This window comes from Saccostrea cucullata, unplaced genomic scaffold (assembly GCF_032062105.1).
Source record: "Saccostrea cucullata isolate Sc308-1 unplaced genomic scaffold, CSIRO_AGI_Scuc_v1 ctg3110, whole genome shotgun sequence".
Lineage (NCBI taxonomy): Eukaryota > Metazoa > Mollusca > Bivalvia > Ostreida > Ostreidae > Saccostrea > Saccostrea cuccullata.
In genome coordinates, this window is record NW_026933755.1 from 29521 (window position 1) to 51387 (window position 21867).

A 21867-nucleotide genomic window follows, 5' to 3' on the forward strand; every position below is an offset into this window, starting at 1 on the left:
AACAGTAACTTGATCCGAAGGGTCGTATCAAGTTCGAGTTGACAGGCGCGGATCGTCAGATCAAACAGGACGCGAAGCGTCGAGTTTGATCTGATGATCCGCCCCTGTCAACGAGACGTGATACGGCTCTTCGGATCAAGTTACTGTTATAATGATAAATTTATTATATACTGGCCCCCTTATAACTAGCTAAATATATTAAAATAAATCTTTAGAGATAAATTGGATAATAAAAATCCATTAAACAAAGCATAATAACAAGGGACTTTTTAACGCGCAGGAAAAATAACGTCATATTTCTGCGTACTACGTCATCAGTTTCAGAGAGTGGTGATATGGATTCAGAAAACAACATGTTGGTGATCCGGAAAATCGGATCACGACGTCACGTGATAGCGTAAATTCAATAGTAAAATTGAGTGATACACATTAGGTATATAATAAATGTACCAAAGACGGATTTCAAAGCAACAATTCAATTTCAGAAAATAATATAATAACCCCACCTGAACACAAAACTCCCTGACCAGGGGCCATAAAATTTAAATTTTAAAAGAGGTATGTATCCTTCCTCATCAGAATTTTCTGTGTACTATAGAGCATTGCTACATGTGTGTCATTAGATCTATTTTTCCAATGATAAATTTCCTCCATATACAAATCCAGAACATATGTGATCATGTCAGGTCGCAGCCATTTTGGGTGCATTGATTAAGAAAACAATTTCTTATATACTTAAGACACATACTGAGGACACTTAACTTTAAGTCTGTCAATACTTAAACACTAAATCCATGAACTTTATGAATTACATGTTGTATTTCTAATAAATTTAAATACAACTTAGAGCAGTTAAACTTGGAAAACTACACAGCTTAGGTGATTTTTAAGTTTAAGGATGTATTCTTCTGATCATTTTACCCCAAGTGGATCTTCGTACATAAACATGTCGAAAAATTCAAACTGATAACAATTTACCAACAAGTTTTCATGGTTCACATGTTTAACTATATTTATTTTTAAATAAAAATTCTTTCTATGTAGTATTAATGACTAAGACGTGTGCAAAATTACGATATTTAAGACATAGGCCTACGAAAGTCAACAAGTAAAATTGACAGTCATGATCGAGACAGGAAGAAGATGGGATCGCCCGTTTCCAAGTGACAGGAATGCAGAATGGCACTACATTAAAAGAACCAAAAGACAGAATTTTTAAATATTTAAAAAAGTGTTGATATCACAATTAATCCTACAGGTATTTTTCTTGAAAGTGGTGTCCAAACATACCAGCCAAGAGCGCCAAACTGTGTTGACGACCTTCCAGTAGCAGTGGAAAAGCGAAAATGTAGGTTTCCAATGCTTCCAAACTTATTGAAAATAACAAAGTTTATGCATTATAGATACAAAAGTTTCAAAATACATAGTATACTATCTTATCGCAAACTCAAACATGGCATAAACATGATACATAATGTTAAGCCTAAAGGGTCTTCAGATGCAGGGCTAGACAAATAGCAATGCCCTACGCCTGGGACAACCAGTTTTGGTTGGTGGGCAAGTAATTTGATAACAGGTGCCTGTCCGCGGACAAGTTGTTTTCCAATTAACAAAAAAACATTTTATACAATTCTCAAACATATTTTATGTTATCGATTTTAAAGTATCATGAATCACAGCAAAGCACCTGTTTTCACTGATGTTGGCTACTGCATAGGCTGTACATACGTCAGAGTTGTGGAAAACTGTCGGTCATGCGGGCAAAACCGGCTTAAAATTCGCATGACCGGTAAAAATGCTATCAATGTCGGTTCAAATGACCGGCCCCTTTTTTGGTTAAAAGTTTTTTTTGTTTTGTGCATTTTCCATCACAATTTATCGTATCTTATATGCGATTACGTAATACCTTTTGCTTAAACGAGATCGAGGCTGTAAAAGAAAATGAAACTAGTATTGTTCTCGTGACCTTTTTTAAATGCACAACTGGGGCCAAGTTAGGTAGATAACATATTAGACATCGAATAGACGGAACTCCTCTAGAATTTACCCATTAACGTGTTGTAAAAATATGCATATGTCGTAAAACACGGAGTTATCGATGTCGTTAAAAACGTGGTATGGGAATTTAGACATTTTGGATAAACTGGAGCTAAAAATGCATTTCAACTTTGTAACCAGTTGTCCAACATGACCAAGACTCAACAGGAAGCACAAATATCAAAATTTTGGAAATTTTACCATAAATTGTGTTTCATTAAAATTGATTTATCAATACCAAAGATCAGGGGGCATGAAATTCACCATTTTGCTAGATGCACCATTCTTCATCACATATATATACTTAGATCATTGGCATAATACACAGGAGTAAAGAAAAATATTTTCAAAGAATTCATGCATTTTCACTATATAATCAATAGAGCCCAGCCCTAACACCAGAACCCCTGACAAAGGGGCCATAAAATTGACATAAACTTGAGCCTTAAATACCGTATATAGTCGCCTATAAGTCGGTATTTTGGGGGTTAAATAATGGTCTAAAACTCTATGTCCGACTTATAGGCGAGTCATAAAGAGACAGGTATTTTTCCGGGGGCTAAAAGGTAGTATTTTATTTGCATTTCCAGGGCTCGACATTAACTTTTTTTCCTACTTGTCTATTCGGACAAGTGAACAAGACATTTACTTGTCCGAACTTCAACTTTACTTGTCCGAAAATTTTTCAATGAATGTCTTGTTTTGTCAACTTGAAAACAATTAAAAAATTAAATGTGCTTGATTTATAAGTGTTGTAATTGATAAATTAGACAAACACATATAAAACAAAATTTTATCTAGATTTCCTGTCCTGACAACAGCATAAATGTTCGCGAGTAAAATCAATCAAATATATTCTAAACTCATAAACGTCATAAGATCCACGCCATGCAATTGTATGGCTGCAATTAATGAACATCGATCCCGATCAAGTGTGAACTTACATAGCGATTCATATCGGGATCGAAATTCAGGTTTAAGTACTGCCTCCCATTTTTATTGATAAATTTTACAAAAGTTGTTTTTTATGATAATTATTATTTGAAGACTTTTTTACTTAGAAAAATCACTTGTCCAATCGGACAAGTGCCCAGCAATATTCACTTGTCCGAATTTTTTTTTCATTGGTACCAGACAAGCGGACAAGCGTTAATGTCGAGCCCTGATTTCCGATGATTATCAAAGAAATTGTCTAGATATATAAGTTAAATTTTGTATTCTAAGGTTATATACATAAAGTGCTAGTATATACATGAACATATTTGAATAATTTATTTGCATTTTAAGTGACATTGCCTTTATGTTTGATGATTTAAGATTAAATATCAGTGTCATTTCAAAAAATATTAATTGAAACCATGTTAAAATATCAGCGGATTTACTTGAAGTTGTCACCAGATTTTGGCAAAAAATCGTACCAACTTATAAGCGGGTCCATAGCAATTCCCACAAAAATAATGTTAACTAGAACTGTCCAATAGGGACAAATACCCCCGCTGGGTTTTTCAGAGTAGGTGCCAATTCAGAAATATTTTATGGATCTAGTAAGAGGTATTCACTATTGTCTAATAAAGTGCCTTGCCACAGCATGATACGCCCATCAAATATTGTTCGATAATCATAAATTGGTTAGGGTGCAAGAAAATTAAGTAACCTTGATTAACAGATTGACACAGATTTCAATGATCTAATTTCCATTTCTTAAATCATATTTAAAATATTGCACATACATCTCTAGGAGACTTACAGTGTAGGGATTAATTAAAACAAATAATACATCATATAATTCTAAACTGGCTGTGTTAGAGCTTAACAAATATCCATCTGCAGCTTTAAATTGTTTATTGCATATTTTATGAAATAATGGAAATGCTACAGTCTAATAAAAAAAAAATTCTAAGTAAAGTGAGACATGACTGCAATTTGTTGCAAATATATAAAAATTGAAATGTAATTTTTTTTTTCAATGAACACATGTATAATTGATTTTAATTATATTATACAATACTAATTCAGTTTTAATCATACACTAAAACATCAATTTGTTTTAATTACATTACACCAATTGAAAGATCTTTATCTGAACTACAGCCATCAAGAACTCACAATTAGAATTAACACAAGCAACTATAAGGCCATTTCTTTTTGCCCAACTCCCAAGAGATTAATTAAAGATTAGATCTAGAGATGCTCTTGCCAGTTAACTCCCCACAATGAACTCATTAATTTCTCTCTAATTTGACATGCACATTTCTGCTATCAAGAATTCTCCTTGACCAGTGCTCGATATATGACCGATTAGCTAGGGGGTGTCCACACTGTGGCTCGAACCTACGACCCTCAGATTTAAAATCCAACGCTCTACCGAATGAGCTAAAGGGTTAACCCACTAGCTATTGCTAGTAGGAGCGTGGCCTCACTATATATAACGCATGGCCACTTTAAACTCTGTTACACTTCCCCCTTCTTTTTCTTGAGATTTCTTACCCCTAAGAAATCTCACACACGAGACTCTGTAAACACCACTCACCATGTGGGTTTTTTAGTTGGGCGCCAATATGACCGATTAGCTAGGGGGTGTCCACACTGTGGCTCGAACCTACGACCCTCAGATTTAAAATCCAACGCTCTACCGAATGAGCTAAAGGGTTAACCCACTAGCTATTGCTAGTAGGAGCGTGACCTCACTATATACAACGCATGGCCACTTTAAACTCTGTTACAGATAATTATGCCCATGGGACAAACTGAATTCCTCTCAAATTATTAACATTTGTTATAGAATTTGCTGTAAAGCATATAATAAAAAGTAAGATTTTACTTAATTTAGCATTTTTTAATAAGGATACAACTATATTTTTACATTTTTAGGATTATGAAATTTGAAATTTTAAAGACTTAGTCTTTTAAAAAAAATCACTTAAATTAAAGGTCACAGTGACCTTGAAACAGGTCGTGACACACCGTCTACCCAAGATGCATAAATCGTCTAAGCTTGATGATTGTTAGTCTAATAGTTTTCTAGTTATGAGCCAAACAAAATCACAAAATAAAAAAGAAAAAATGCCTGTAAAATGCAGAAAAATCATCCAATCATGATGAAAATCCCAGGTGCACACCTTCATATGGTGAATAATAAGTGTATAAATTTTCAGAAAAATCCATCCAACAGTTTCTGAGAAACGGTCCGGACAAAATCTTGTCTACAGACAGACGGACAGACATAGTGATTCCAATATACCCCCCTAAACTTCGTTTGCGGGGGGTATAAAAATTACAACCGACTTATAGGCGGACCAACTTATAGGCGAGTATATACAGTAGGTCAAATTCTGAATATTGGGCAACCCCAGCAGTTCTGAGAAAAAAGTATCGACCTATACTCCATAAATTTTGGTACTAGCAGTCTGCCCTGCATGTCAAACTGTGACTACATTTTTAGTGTGGAATTAAAAACTTACCAAGTTTAGACCTTCATCCTCTGTAACATCTTCTGCCTTCCTTTTATGAGATTTCTTTTGCAAAGACTCTTGTATATTGGAAACAATATCCTTCTTCACCTTCAAAATAAACAAAAAAACAATAGGAATGCATATTATACATAAACCATGCAAACAAAAGAAAAATGCATTGAATTTTTAATATCCTTTCACCCCCTTCCCATAGTCACACATTTTAGTGCATTTTAATACCGTTGCCCCACAATCACGCATTTTAACGCATATACCTTTACCCCACAATCAAAATCATATCGAACATGTTATTAAATTACTTGAAATAATTTATTCATGACATGGTACATTCATCAAACAAAAACCAAAGTACAGGTACGAAATACAACCATGTTGAATTGTTACTTATGTACTGTAGATCTGGTGTTCGTACGGCAAATATTGCAATCGGCTTTTCCAAAATTCGGCTGTACTGATAAAACTATTCGACGACCTGACTATCTGTATAAACGGGACCCACTGTATCTCTACTTTTTCATAGCAGTAATGTCGATGAAATTTATCGTAACCAATGTAATCACTGATTTTCTACTGTTGTTGTTGTCAAATACGTGCTTGAAATCTATGTACACATAAGTACAAAAAAAAAAATGATTCGCGATTATCTGACGAGATTTCATGACGAGTGACTTCAAAAATGGATACCCAAATGAACCAAAAATACTTTAGACAAAATTTTTGTAGAAAAGCGGTAGATTTACACATGAAATCGGTAGGCGGTAGATGGAGTAAAAAAGCGGTAGACTCCCGCCTAAATCGGTAGAGTTAACATGTATGGGTTTTGACTACCTGGTTATATTGATAAAGTGGACTTTAAATTTTTTACCAAGCTTGGATCTTCATCTTCTTTAATGTCTTTCACTTTTTCTTTCAATGACTCACGTACCTTAGAGGATGTATCTTCTTTAATCTGTAAAATACACCAGAACTCTAATTAATAATATTAATCATTAATGAATAACTTACTTACATACATCATGTACATGTAAACTCCTTGGGAAAAATTGAAAAATTAAAAGTTATCAGAGATGACCACTAAAGCTCATCTCTACTGGTCGAGGAAACTACCTTATATAGCTATTATTGTCACTATGCACAAAGCACTCACAACGAGCAATGGTTCAATCCAGTGAAAGAACCAAAAAGCATAATGGTCAACTACATATTTAAAATTTACTACAATCATGGGGGTCAGGCCAAACAAAAAAATAACTTTGTTTACTGTTTGTTACATGCTGAAATAAAATAGGGTCGGTAGGTAAGAATTTTTTTTTATTTTATTGAATTTTTTTTATACACAAATTCATGTGAATTGGTTGAATTAAAAAAAAAAGTTTTACCATTGTATGGTGCCTTATAACTTTTGTTTGGGCTTGTAATATGGGTGGTAGACAATATAATCTTTCTTGCCAACTGCCTTATAACTCAGGGAAAAAAAATCAAGTACTAACCCACAGCACTGTAGGTTTGTAACAGCAATAAAGTTACTAGTCTGCAGTTAAAAATGACCAGTCCAAATATAGGGGCAACAGAAAATGGTAAAAACTAATATTTTAAGAAGTTCATTGTTGAGAAAGCCAGGCCAGGTCCTAAGCCATTCCTTTTAAAGTTGAAGTTTATAAATTTTAAGAAATGATCTTTTCTTTTTCTGAACATATTGCACTAGTCTTGCTTTAAGTTATCTAAAATGAAGCAAAAATCATTTTATTTTCTTTTTAAACCATTGAGTATAATTGATATATATTATAAAAGTTTAATCACATAACACTTAGCTATCAGTTGATTGGGGGGTCATATACTGTATAATTGAATGAGATATCTGCATGTATTTACCAACAGAGGAGTGGAGGAAATTCGGATTACCAAAAAATGATCATTTTTTAAATAAATAAGTCAGGTAGTACTGCAAAATGGATGAAATTAAAGTGATTTAAAGGCCGAGATTTTTAACCGTACGGTTTTCTCAGGTAAGGGGAGGGACTAAATTTTACATGTTTGGCACCCCAAGGCATTGATGGTCGTGCAGACCGTGGGAAGCGATAATCCCTATACATGAACAATATACACAGGAAGTCCATGAGTATTACCTGTACAGCTCGTTTAGCCTACTTTTCATTATAAAATTAGTAGATCTCAGGATTGTATATAAAAAATATAGTTAGTGATGGGACATCGGTTAATTTTCATAATCAATCATTGGTTGGAATCAGCTACTGCTTCCGATGCGATTTTACCGATTATAATCGGATGTCATAGTTTGGTATATATAAAGCAGACTGTTTTATTTATTTCAAATAATTTCTTTAACATGAATTTATAAAATAGGTAATCTATTGTTTTCTTTGTTGTTTTACTTAATCTATACAATCAATGTCATGCATGGTTTAAACTTAACAAAAATTTCCACTAGCCAGGTGGTTTTCTAAAGTTTCAAATTTAGGAGCTTATACAGCTAAATCTACAATCTCTGTGATTTTTGAACCCTTTGAATATATATCACTGGGTCAATTAATTAAATTCTAGGTATAAAATACACTTGTGCATTTGTTTAAAATGAAAATTGACATTCAAATCACTTTGAAAAATATATTTCACATAAGTATTGCATCATAGAAAATGAAATTGAATTTAATTAACAATTTTACTATTCTTTTTTGCAAGGTTATATTCTTAATCCCCTTTTCCTGGTCATTGGACTATACCATCACATGAATAAGATATTTTTTTCAGTTTAAATATTTTTGAAACTAAAATGTCTGCAATAAGTAGAAGCCTAATAACACTTCAACTTCATAAGACTGAGTAATTGAGAATAATCTAATTGGATATCTACCATGTATAACCGATACACAGAGGAATGGAGAAAATTCGGATTAGAAAAAAAGACGATAGTTTTCAAGAATCATGAAGAACTGGTAATTGGATTAGATGTAGGGTATTAACGAACAATAGGACCATGTTACTTTTATTTTTTAATTGATTGAAAGTTTTAAGGAAAAAAAACATGGGGAAAAGCGTCTGTTTTAGTAAGGGGACTGGAATGGTCCTGCAGATTTTTAATTCGTCACGTGGGCGAACAAGTTATAAAAATTATGAGCCTACATAAAAATTTACTTGTGGTTCCTAAGCACTAATTAAAAGTATTAAAAGCACATGCCAATTTTCTTTCATTAACAATAAATATATTTTAATTAAATAATTCTGGAATGTACTTTATAAGAAGTATTAGTATGTTACCGATGATCGATTATGAATACTTAAAATCGATCATCGGAATCAGTAGCATTTTTTCGTCGACAATCCATGTTTTCCGATTATCGGTACAACACTAATTAGTTGGAAATTAAATAGCAAAACAATTTATTTTTGCTACATGTACCCCCAAAAAACGGTAGCACCAAATTGCAACAAACTTGTTGATGTAGAAATATAACTCACTCAGTCACTGGTTTTGTTTCTGTACTTTAAATTTAGATTTCAAAGATGAATGTAAAAGTTAAACTGACCGGCCAGTAACTTCCGGATTTTTATGACGAAAAAAAGGTTTGGGTCGGCGATTAAAATTAGGGTCGGTCGGGTAACCGTAAACAAACATATTTTTTTGTTTATGCCTCAGGCAAATTAAGGACACAATTTCAAATGCCTGCAGGAAAGTCAAATAACAACTTTTTAAAATGTTTTTGTAAAAAAAAAAAAATTAGCAGCCACCGGCTACTAATGACAGTCCAGACGCATGAAGAAGTAAACAAGGTCATCAATATTTGCGCAAATAAGACCTGCTCATTGGATGTCATCCCCACAGCGGTCTTAAAGAACAGTGTTGTCCTCTCTCTAATGCTGCCGACAATTACTAAGTTGGTAAATACATAACTTTCAACCGGGGTCATCCCCAGTTAATCAGGAAATAAGGGAAAAAATCCGTTGACAATTCAGTGTTTAAATAATGGACTAACCATTGGTATGAAAAAAAAATTTAAAAAAAAAAAAGAAAAGAAAAGTTGAGATATGACATAATACAACAGTTTCTGAATTTTTACGAAGATATTTTTAAGAAAGGGAGAACCTGTCGACTGTCTTACTTATCTTACTCGAAAAATATGTTGATCTCTGACACTAATAACTAAGAAACTTTGACAGGGAACTAAATAAACAGTAAACAGCAAACATTTTCTGACGTAAAATGATCAGATTTGGTATTTTAAGTTTATAAATACACTATTTTTCGGTTCACTTCAAACTTTACATGAAATAGACAGCAATGCAATATATTGCAATATTCATTGCAATATGCCATCAAATATTGCACTAAATTGCAATATAGTTTTTCTGGCGATATCCACCCCTAATAATTTACCTCGTTTAAGAAATTGTTCATACATAGAGCATGCTCTTGTGTATCGAATCAACTGACAGAGATATATATACTCCGTATGCAGGTGATGAAGGTATATTGCTGCATAATAAGGGAAGTTAACGATAGAAAAGTTAAAGTCATCACGTTTATCATATAGCTTGGTTGTTAGATTACCATTAGTGTCTTTTTCAAGTAAAATATCCAATTATGAAGCAGAAGTGTCAGACTCTGTGGTATCTTTTATCTCAAGCTCACCAGGATATATCGTGTCGACGTAGGAATTGAAATTATCATTATTAATTGACAATACGTCGTCAATATATCTAAATGTAGAGTTGAAGGCCACAGCAAGCGTTTTCTTCTTTTCATGCATAAGATTTTGCATAAATTCTGCTTCATATGAAAATAAAAATAAGTCTGCTAATAACGGAGCGCAATTTGTTCCCATGGGAATTCCAATAGATTGTTGGAATACCTGGTCTCCAAAAACCACATAAATACTGTCAATCAGAAACTCAAGCATCTTCTTGATCTCAACTTCAGAGTACTAATGTGTGCAATCAGAATCTGTTTAAACAAAATAATTTTTCAAATGACCAATGACAAGGTAGCTTTATTTAGCTACCAAATTGGGGAAGTTTCTAGTATGCCGGTCCCCAGCATCACGCGATTGCGCATGAGAAGTTATTTTTCTTGCAGTTGCTATGCAGAATGAAAACAAACCGCAATGTCCCACTAGCTTCAACAAAACGCATCCGATCAAGTGATTAGGGTTAGGTTATATAGTTTTTAAAATTTGGGTTGTTTTATAAATCCACTCTGTAATCTTTCTGACTTTGGGCTAATTTATGTAAATTTTGCTTTATACAATGAGTGCCTTTTGTGACCAAAAACTTGCATGAATCAGCCTGTCAAATCATGCCGATATCTTACACTTTGGTTTAGTTCATGAAATTTTTGCTTTACAAAGGAAAGTTTAAGAAATGATAGTTCGGCTAAATCAACTCTATTGTCAAAACATGACAATTTTTAGCAAGTTATTCTAAAAGCGACTTAACGTTAACTGCAGCTCGATATCCCGACCTCATAATCATGTCCAAATATTTAGAATTCCTTTCAAATCGATAATGATGCACAATTCAATCCATCTATGACTAGTAATTAACTAACATTTGTTAAATCCCTGTATTTCTTACAAAAATCACGCATATTTTAATAGCATTGCACTTTGAGTCCTATCAGGCATTTCTTCATTACGTCAAACACAAATGACGCATTTCACAAATATTTATGAGATTACTTCAAAAATTGATCATGTGACTACATTCCTAAACAACACAAGAATGAGATTTACTTCCTAAACAAGTACATATTTTACGAGATCTTTTAATTCTCATTTAAACCAGAAGTCTCTGTCGAGACAGTAGCTCTACTGGTTTTTACTTAAAACAAAGGAAAAGTAGCATTTGGGACTTAAAACTTTAAAACAGCAATGAATATAAAAATGACCCTTGCCGCTCGTCAAAATAAAAACCGATGCACAGAATTATGTATCTTAGTATAGTCTACCGGTACTTGTGTGCCAAGTTATACTGAAATCGGACCAAAACTGTAGAAGGAGTAGCATTTTGAAAGAATTTCACAGAAATTTCTATTTTTAGTAACATGGCAACAACATTCATCGAAATCAAAAACCGATGAACAGAATTATATATCTTAGTGTAGTCTACTTGTGTGCCAAGTTATACTGAAATCAAACCAAAACTGTGGGAGGAGTAGCATTTTGAAAGAATTTCACAGAAATTTCTATTTTTAGTAACCATGGCAACACCGTTCATCGAACAATACAAAAATCAAAAACCGATGAACAGAATTATATATCTTAGTGTAGTCTACTTGTGTGCCAAGTTATACTGAAATCAAACCAAAACTGTGGGAGGAGTAGCATTTTGAAAGAATTTCACAGAAATTTCTATTTTTAGTAACCATGGCAACACCGTTCATCGAAATCAAAAACTGATGCACAGAATTATGTATCCTAGTGAAGTTTACTTGTATGCCATGTTATATTGAAATTGGACCAAAACTGTAGGAGGAGTAGCATTTTGAAAAATTGTTTACAGACAGACAGACGGACAGACAGACGGATGGATGGACGGACGACGGACGCATAACTATCGCATAAGCTCTTCTGGTCTCTGACCAGTAGAGCTAAACACTGTGTTAAATAACCAGTTTTTTAAACCCAATTTTTCACAAGGAACACGAATTTGGGGTCAAATTTGCAACTTGTGGCCTCTTTTCAATTTTGTCGATCGCTCACGCGTTCGTCTATATATTGTACACCGTCTTCGGCGGGACCTATTTTAGCGCCATATTTATGGGGACTGGTATACTAGAAGTGTTCCCCGAATTGATATATTTCTATTAAAAAGCTTTTTCTCAGGGTGTGCAGACAATATCATTTTGATGCAGTGATCATTTTCAACTTTGAACTCATCTGAAAACAACTAATGAAAAAATACCTCTTGGAAAAACCTCTTTTTCAGCGCAATTGCCGGTAAAACTCAGTTTGCGACCGTAAAATCAGCATTAACGGACGCAAATACCAAATTAGAAGTTTAGTTATTCCCATTCTAATGCAATCCGAACATTTTCTCTGTTGTTTACATCTTATTTTGTTGAATTTTGTTACATGAAATACGTCACTGAGCATTATATTTTTGTGTCGCTCTATTATGACGTCACAATGAAAAAGCTTTCACGCTCGTTAATGCTCATTTTACTGCTTCAAACATTAGTGTATCAGCCAATCAAAGAGTGGTTTACAAAACAATTGCATTAGAATGCGACTTTTTGTCTCTTTTTAATAAAAACAAAACTTATGAATACTTAAATAAAAATAGCTAAATAATGCTACTTGACGAAGATAAATACATGTAAAGCTATGTAGGAAATTATACCTACGTAGCTAAATCTAGTGATTGTACTGGACCTGTTTATCCGAGATTCCTCTGACTCTAACCCCTGCTTTTATATTGTGACTTGTGCAGGGGAGAGTCAGAGCGGACTCCATATTGAAAACTGGGAATTTGGCGAAACCACCTGGTATCGTTACTCTGCCTACCATTTACAACTTTATTTCGCGGAGCTAACTCCCGAGACTCGAGAAATCAGTAAAATAATTATTTTTCTACTTGTTAATTGTCATTAAAAGGATGCTTCCACCGTTTAAACAGCCCTATCACCGACAAATGAAGCATCACTTGAACTAGGTCGCCTCCTCGCCATTTGACTGCTTTGCGCATGACGTCAGCACACAAATACACAAAATTCGAGTCAATTTGAAAGTAACATGTGCTCAAACCATGTGTAGGGCTTTCGGAAAAATATAAAAGTGTTGTGAAAATACATATAAAATAACATAATGATGTTTTATTTATTGATTGAAAAGGAAAGCAACAGTCACAAACGACTTTAATGCTAATATGTGATTTAAAACACCAAACATGATATTTTTACATGATAGTTTGTTTGTGTATTTGTGTGTGACGTCATGCGCAAAGAAGTCAAATGTCGAGGAGGCGACCAAATTCAAGTGATGCTTCATTTTTCGGTGATAGGGTCGTTTAATCGGCGAAAGCATAATATTTATGACAATTAACAAGTAGGTGAATAATGGTTTTACTGATTTCTCGCATCTCGGGAGTTAGCTCCGCGAAATAAAGTTGTAAACGGTAGGTAGAGTAGCAATACCAGGTGGTTTCGCCAGATTCACAGTTTTCAATATGGAGTCCGCTCTGGCTCTCCCCTGCACAAGTCACAATATTATAAACGCAGGGGTTAGAGTCAGAGGAATCTCGGATTATGGACCTGTGAATGTCAGTTTACAAAGAAACTATTTTTATACTAAGTCAGACTAAAATTTACCAAGCTAAGATTTTCATCTTTGGTAAAATCTTTTGCTATCCCTCTCCGAGAATGGCGAGATTTCTTTTTCAATGGCTCACGTTCTGAATCAGATGCCATATCTTTTATCTACAAAGTAAACAAAATATTTCATATCCGAGGTAATTAAAAAGACAAGTGCATTATAGCAGTTCAATAAATAGTCATCAATTACCTGCCGTTACATTAACGCCTTTGATAAAACCTTTTTTTGGGGAAGTCTTTGTTCTACAGTAAAACACGTTCCTTGAGTTGGCTGATACCCTATCATTAGAAGCGACGAAGGCTGAGAACCAGCTGTGAGTGTTGGTAAAATGAGGGACAGGCAAACACGGACCGGAGCTGGTCGCAAATGCCAATGTCTAAATATTTTGTCAGTCGAGCTGAAAATTTCACTTTATTTTTTTTTTTTACTATTTGAATTACTTATTATTTTAAATTTTCATCGTCGAATGATGTTTTTCAAGCAATGTCAGACACCTCGGCCCACAATGACATCTCAGATACTGAGATAGTGAATTAATTTTTGCCTAACAGTTAGGTGTCTTTTATTTGGGTCGACGTGTCAATAATTTTGGGCCGACTTTTAGGGTTTGTTTGTCAATCATATTTTGAAAAGAAATTGAAACAAAATTGAAAAATTTTAGAGAAATTAATTTTTTTCATTATTTGAACCTAACCCGATCACAAAAATTAAACTGATCCCGATCAAATTAACACAAAATGAATAAAATGGGAAATAATGGCCTCTTTGTGTATTTACAATGAAGAAATCTATTTTATTGCTAGGTTCAATAATGTTTTAACCCTTATTACACCTAATCAGACTTGTGTTCTCGGGGAAACGTTATTCATTTCCAATAATTTTACAGTTATGGTTGGCAAGCGGTATATCTAGTCTTCCCGACTCCCGACGCCCGACTCCCGACGGTCCCGGATTTGGGATTTTTAGCGATTTCTTTTTTTACCGGTGCACAGATTTTATTAAAACTTTTCATGCATATTTTCTGGGTTTATATGAATTCATTAGTGCATAAAAACTTTAGGAAACTTGTCTTTTTGTTACTGAACCAGATGTTTCACCTGCCAAAAAGCGTTAAATCTAGTACTCTGTTATAAATGTTAAAACCCAAAACGGGCACCGATGCTTTTGTAGAATAGCGATTAAAAACAACAAAATGAATAAGAATTTTTTCAACAAATAAGCGGAAAACCTCATTTACATACCAGATAATTTGTACGCCTAAAAACACCCATATAATTTCTTTTTTTCCGAGTATAAATCGTTCAAAGCCACATTATGTTCACAGGCTCTACGTACGACATTGGCATATATACGTCGGAGCCCCCCCCCCCCATTAATTAATTTAGTTTTATTTGACTTTACTTTTTGTTGACTGATTTTAAGTTAACTCTAAATTCTACTTATTCTAAACAATGACAAAATGTTATCAGATTACCAGTAATATTTTAAGGACCATGGTTTGTCTCCGGCTACATGTTATGTTAACAAGTCATGGTTAATACTAATAGCTTTGATTTAGAAGCAGTTTACAATATATATTTACTTTTTTTTTTAATTTGACAGAATATATCTCTCCATTTTCATTGTATCAGCCAGGTGATTAGGAAATTAATTATTTTACCCAAGCTAACGCTGCTTTAATAAAGCTTTTATAATAAGTGATTATCTTCTTCATTAACCATGTTAACAGGTTTAAAAGGAACCCGACTTTAAAAGTCATTTTGATGTTGGAATCTATAAAATTAAATTGTTCATACTTTTCTTACACCTTCAATTATTTCACTGAAACACGAATTCTATCTTTTTAAAAGAAGAAATATCTTCCCAAATAATATCAATATTATGATCTATGAAACCTCACGTCTCCGCTCATCGCTATGAAACGATAATTAATAAGCATAAATCTTAATTAAAAAAAAAAATAAAATATGTGAGTGTCAGTGCGTACAAATTCTCTAGCATTTAAAAGAGGTTTTCCAGTTAGTTGTTAAAAGATATATTCTTCATTTTGTTGTTTTAATCGCGATTTTATGAAAACATCGGTGTCCGTTTTTGGTTTTAACATTTATAACAGAGTACTAGATTTACCGCTTTTTGGCAGGTGATACTGCTGATTCAGTAATAAAAAACAAGTTTCCTAAAGTTTTTATGCACTAATGAATTTATATAAACCCAGAAAATATGCCTGAAAAGTTTGAACAAAAACTGTGCACCGGTAAAAAAGAAATCGCTAAAAATCCCAAATCCGGGACCGTCGGGAGTCGGGCGTCGGGAGTCGGGAAGACTAGATATACCGCTTGCCTGTGGCAGTTGGCAGTAAGCAGTCAGCAGTTGGCAGTAAGCAGTTGGCAGTAAGCAGTTGGCTGTCGTATATGGCATTCCATAATATAACTATATACACAGCTTTTCTTTACATATTTTATTTGGTCATTAACATCAAAATTTTCACAAGAAAATTTGGATGTAAATATTTTTTTTTCTTTAAAAAAATACAAAAAAAAAAATCATATAAGACAATTAAAAGCTAATGTCGACCTTTCAATGCTGAAACAATTGTTTGAAAAAGTTAACTCAGAGATCTATAAAATAAAAAGTTGGTGTGGCATACCTCCTTAACCCCTTACATGGCAAGGATTTTAAGCATTTACAGATAATGCTGTCCCGTCCTTACACCAGAACCCCTGACCCTGGGGCCATAAAATTCATATTTTTGGAAGAGGCACTCTTGCTGATAATAACTATGTGCTTTGTTAGTTTATTTAATACGCAAGAGCAGAAAAGAAGATTTTCAAAAAATTAATGCATTTTCACCAAATAATCAATAGGACCCACCCTTACACCAGAACCCCTGACCCTGGGGTAACAAAATTCACAATTTTTGAAGAGGCACTCTTGCTCATTATCAATATGTACTTAGTTTATTTAATACCCAGAAGGAGAGGAAGATTTTCAAAGAATATAAATGCATTTTCACTACATAACCAATAGAGCCCCATGCTAACACCAGAACCCCTGACCCTGGGGCCATAAAATTCACAATTTTGGAAGAGGCACTCTTGCTCATCATAACTATGTGCTTGGTTAGTTTATTTAATACCCAGGAGCAGAGAAGATTTTCAAAGAATTATGAATTTCACTATATGATTTATATAGCCCCACCCTAGCACTAGAACCCCGGGGCTGACCCTGGGGCCATGAATTTCACAATTTTGGTAGAGGACTCAATGTTCATTACATTCATGCCAACAGTTTGCCTGCTTGATGTCCAGGAGTATAGAAGAAGATTTTTAAACATTGCAATAATTTTTGTGGTTTTGGCCCAGCCCCTCAGGCCACAGGGGGGAAAGGACCAAGAAAATCACAATTTTTGTTCCCCTCCACCCATAGATGCTTTGTGCCAAAATTGGTTAAAATTGGTGCAGATCGAGGTTTCAGAGAAAAAGCTGCAAATGTTCAAATGTTAACACACAACGCACGACACGTACACAACACACAGCGCACCGCAATGGACGAACATGGATAGCAATAGGTCACCTGAGTAAATCAGGTGACGTAAAAAAACTGGTCTCCACATCCTACTGTGGAATTTCAACTTACTACAGTAAAACTCGGTTATAACGAAGTCCTGGGGACTTGTGAATTTAAATCGCTATATCTGTTATTAGTCCCCTACCGGTAAAACCGGAGGGGACTGTAGGTTTCCTCTGCGTCCGTCCGTCCGTCTGTCTTTCCCCGTCAGTCTGTCCCACTTGGTTTTCCGCACTTTTTTTTCTAAACGCTTGCAGATATTGAGCTGAATTTTGGTATGTGAGTGTATCTGAATGAGTTGTAAACAGATCAAGTTTGAATTTCGTTTCGCTTCATTGATTTTTGACAGAATTATGGCATTTTGAATATTTTTCATTCCCACTTGGTTTTCCGCAATTTTTTTTTAAACGCTTACAGATATTGAGCTGAATTTTGGTAAGTACATGTAAGTGTATCTTAATGAGTTACAGATCAAGTTTGAATTTTGTTTAAATTGCTGGGGACAGGTTTCATTTTTACTTCTGAGGATATTATTTTACGAGAAATTCAACTTACTTAGTTTTACATAAAAAGGGGTAGTTTCCATTCTTTACCGTGATTGATACAAAAATACAAAAACAGAAAAACTACACACAATCCCCCAGCAAAGTCAATAAGAGGACCTTCTGGAGTCACAGAGAATATCTTCAATTTATCCTTGTTTAATGTTTATCACTTGTGCCAGTCCAATATAAACATGATTCATAAATTCTAACTCTGTCTACAGAAAGGGGAATGTTTCATACATGATTTTTCGCTATTATTTGAATATAGGCATATCTGACATGTATATGAAAGGAATATGCATATTTAAATTTCAAATGTTCAATATCATAATAGCAAACTGTAAGTAACAAGGAATCAATACATCTAAATTAAACAAGGCCCCTGAAAAAAGTCTATATGCCATGTAAAAATCATGACACTTTCCCAGTCATGTTAGCTCAAGTATGCAATGACTTGACATCATATTCTATTATGACGTCATACCTAGGTAGTTCAGAAAAGTTACTACAGATTGAGCAGTTTGCTACTTTATACCTTATGTGTATCACTCAATTTTACAGTGGAATTGATGCAATCACGTGACGACGCGATCCGATTTTCCAGATCACCAACATGTTGTTTTCTGAATCCATATCACCACTGTCTGAAACTGATGACGTAGTTCGCAGAAATATGACGTTATTTATCGTGCACGTTAAAAAGTCCCCTGTTATTATGCTTTGTTTTATGAAAAATTGTTATGCAATTGATCTCTAAAGTTTTCTTTTGTTATATTTTGCTAGTTATGAGGGTGTATATAATAAATTTATCATTATAACAGTAACTTGATCCGAAGAGCCATATCACGTCTTGTTGACAGACTCGGATCATCAGATCAAACTCGACGCTTCACCTCTCGTTAGATCTAATGATCCGTGCATGTCAACTTGACGTGATACGACTGTTCGAATCAAGTTACTGTTATAATAATATATAATAATTAGTAGTAAAATTAAGGGATTTTCAATTATAATGATTTTATTTTTGACTTTTTGAAAACATCCCTAACCATTTTTAAAAAAATGATATTATACAATAAATTAAAATATTAAAACAAACATTAATTTAGATTTGAGTGTATGTGTTAATTAAAAACAAGATGTGTTTGTGAAACACTATGCGCCCGGCGGCAACAAAGTTAAAAAAATCTATTTTTAGCATATTGGTCACAGTCAAGGTCACAAGGTCATTGACCGTGGTGTCATTTGAAAGAACTTAATCAGTGGAGTATGCATCCCAAATATGAAGTTCTTATCTCCTATGGTTCAAAAGTTATGGCAAAAAGTGTAAAAAGCTATTTTTAGCATATAGGTCACAGTCAAGGTCACAAGATCATTGACCTTGTTGTCAACTGTAAGAGCTTTATTAGTGGAGTAAGCATCCCAAATATGAGGTCCCTATCTCCTATGGTTAAAAAGTTATGACAAACAGTGGAAAAAGCCATTTTTAGCATATAGATCATAGTCTAGGTCACAAGGTCATTGACCTTGATGTCATTTGAAAGGACTTTATTAGTGGAGTATGCATACCAAATATGAAGTCTCTATCTCTTATTGTTCAAAAGTTATGGCCAAGGTTAAAGTTGACAACAGACAAACAGATATAAACAGACAAACAGATAAACAGATAAACAGACAAACAGACAAACAGACAGGACAAAAACAATATACGCCCGGGATCTATCGATCCGGGCGCATAAAAAACAACTCCTGTAACAATACCTCAGTTTCAATTATTAACATAAACATTTTGTATATGAACAATAAAACTTGATGGTAAAGATTTGAGTTCCAAGCTCTGTAGCAATATTCTTTTTTTTTCAATCATGCAGTCATGAAAGGTGCAGTTTCAAGAAGTATTCAGTTAACTGCAAGTATTCAGTTAACTGCTGACCAACGTTTTTCATACTAATTGTTAGTCCACTATTTAAACACTGAATTGACAACAGATTTTTCAGTACATACCTATAGAACAAAACAGATATTGCAAATTCATGGATATAGAAAAGTTAACTTGGATCCCCATTGATATAAATTTAGTATATTCCTTATAAGGATATAACGAATAATATATATTATAGAGAAGTAATTGCATTGGTCCCAGTGACTTTGTTATAACTGAGTTTTACTGTTAATAGACTTTATTTGCATGGTTCTGGACTACACAAATTAAATACTATGAGGAGTATCAAATACTTTGATCAGAAAGCTCATGAGCTTAATTTGACCCTGCATGGATTTAAAACTCAAGGCTGTGGGTCCCCCAATTTGCAAGATATATTAAACTGACACCATTGAAAAGTTGGGGAGTTGAGTTCTTTGAAATGAGCAATGCAATTCCCAGAGTGCTCATCAAAGTCATTTTTTGTTTAAAACAATTTTCTCAAAATTAAAATGCTATCTTTAAAGTGAATTTTATCCCCAGAATGTATACAGATTCAACATCAGAATCAAAATATGTCTTCTTCAGCCTTTTGAAAGAATATTCCATATTTGAACATTATGTAAGATGCACCATATTTAATGTTTGGTCGCTGATTAATAAATTATTTAGAAGATTACCAGTAAGAAAACAAGAGGCCCATGGGCCACATCGCTCACCTGAGCACTAAGGGTAGGAAAAAGTAGAAAATGGCTTTTAAAAGTAGTCCCATGACCAATCATGGATTTGCTAATTTTTAGAAAATGATTTTTTAAGAATTTTCCTTTATACATCTTTAAAAACTTTGGTCGGCCATTTTGGCCCCGCCTACCCATGGGGATCATAATTTGAACAAACTTGAATCTACACTACATGAGCATGCTTCCATATTAATATGATGAATTATGGCTTTGTCATTCTTGAGAAGAAGATTTTGAAAGAATTTTCCTATATATTTTTATGTAAAACTTTGGTCGGCCATTTTGGCCCCACCCTAACCCCCGGGGTCATGATTTGAACAAACTTGAATCTACACTACATGAGGATGCTTCCATATTAATATGATCAATTATGGCTTAGCCATTCTTGAGGAGAAGATTTTGAAAGAATTTTCCTATATATTTCTATGTAAAACTTTGGTCGGCCATTTTGGCCACGCCCTAACCCCCGGGGTCATGATTTGAACAAACTTGAATCTACACTACATGAGCATGCTTCCATATAAATATGATCAATTATGGCTTAGCCATTCTTGAGGAGAAGATTTTGAAAGAATTTTTCTATATATTTCTATGTAAAACTTTGGTCGGCCATTTTGGCCACGCCCTTACCCCCGGGGTCATGATTTGAACAAACTTGAATCTACACTACATGAGCATGCTTCCATATAAATATGATCAATTATGGCTTAGCCATTCTTGAGGAGAAGATTTTGAAAGAATTTTCCTATATATTTCTATGTAAAACTTTGGTCGGCCATTTTGGCCACGCCCTAACCCCCGGGGTCATGATTTGAACAAACTTGAATCTACACTACATGAGCATGCTTCCATATAAATATGATCAATTATGGCTTTGCCATTCTTGAGAAGAAGATTTTGAAAGGATTTTCCTATATATTTCTATGTAAAACTTTGGTCAGCCATTTTGGTCTCGCCCTACCCCCGGGGTCATGATTTGAACAAACTTGAATCTACACTACCTGAGCATGCTTCCATATGAAAATGATGAATTATGGCTTTGTCATTCTTGAGAAGAAGATTTTTAAAGAATTTTCCTATATATTTCTATGTAAAACTTTGGTCGGCCATTTTGGACATGCCCTACCCCTGGGGGTCATGATTTGAACAAACTTGAATCTACACTACCTGAGGATGTTTCCCCATAAGTTACATCTTTCCTGGAACAGTGGTTCTTGAGAAGAAGATTTTTAAAATATGCCACCAAATTTTCATTAA

General features: G+C 34.1%; 1 protein-coding gene across 1 annotated transcript in view; it reads right to left on the reverse strand.

Annotated features, from left to right (window-relative positions):
* The window catches only part of LOC134239288 (uncharacterized), a 36700-nt gene extending 22591 nt beyond the window's left edge, over window positions 1-14109 (reverse strand). Inside the window, exons 1-4 of the mRNA XM_062721466.1 lie at window positions 14027-14109; window positions 13834-13941; window positions 6376-6459; window positions 5499-5597 (exon numbers count right to left, since the gene is read on the reverse strand). Of these exons, the coding sequence (XP_062577450.1) occupies window positions 5499-5597; window positions 6376-6459; window positions 13834-13932 (282 nt within the window). The 5' untranslated portion in view covers window positions 13933-13941; window positions 14027-14109. The remainder of the gene's footprint in view (window positions 1-5498; window positions 5598-6375; window positions 6460-13833; window positions 13942-14026) is intronic.
* Between the last annotated feature and the right edge of the window lie 7758 nt (window positions 14110-21867).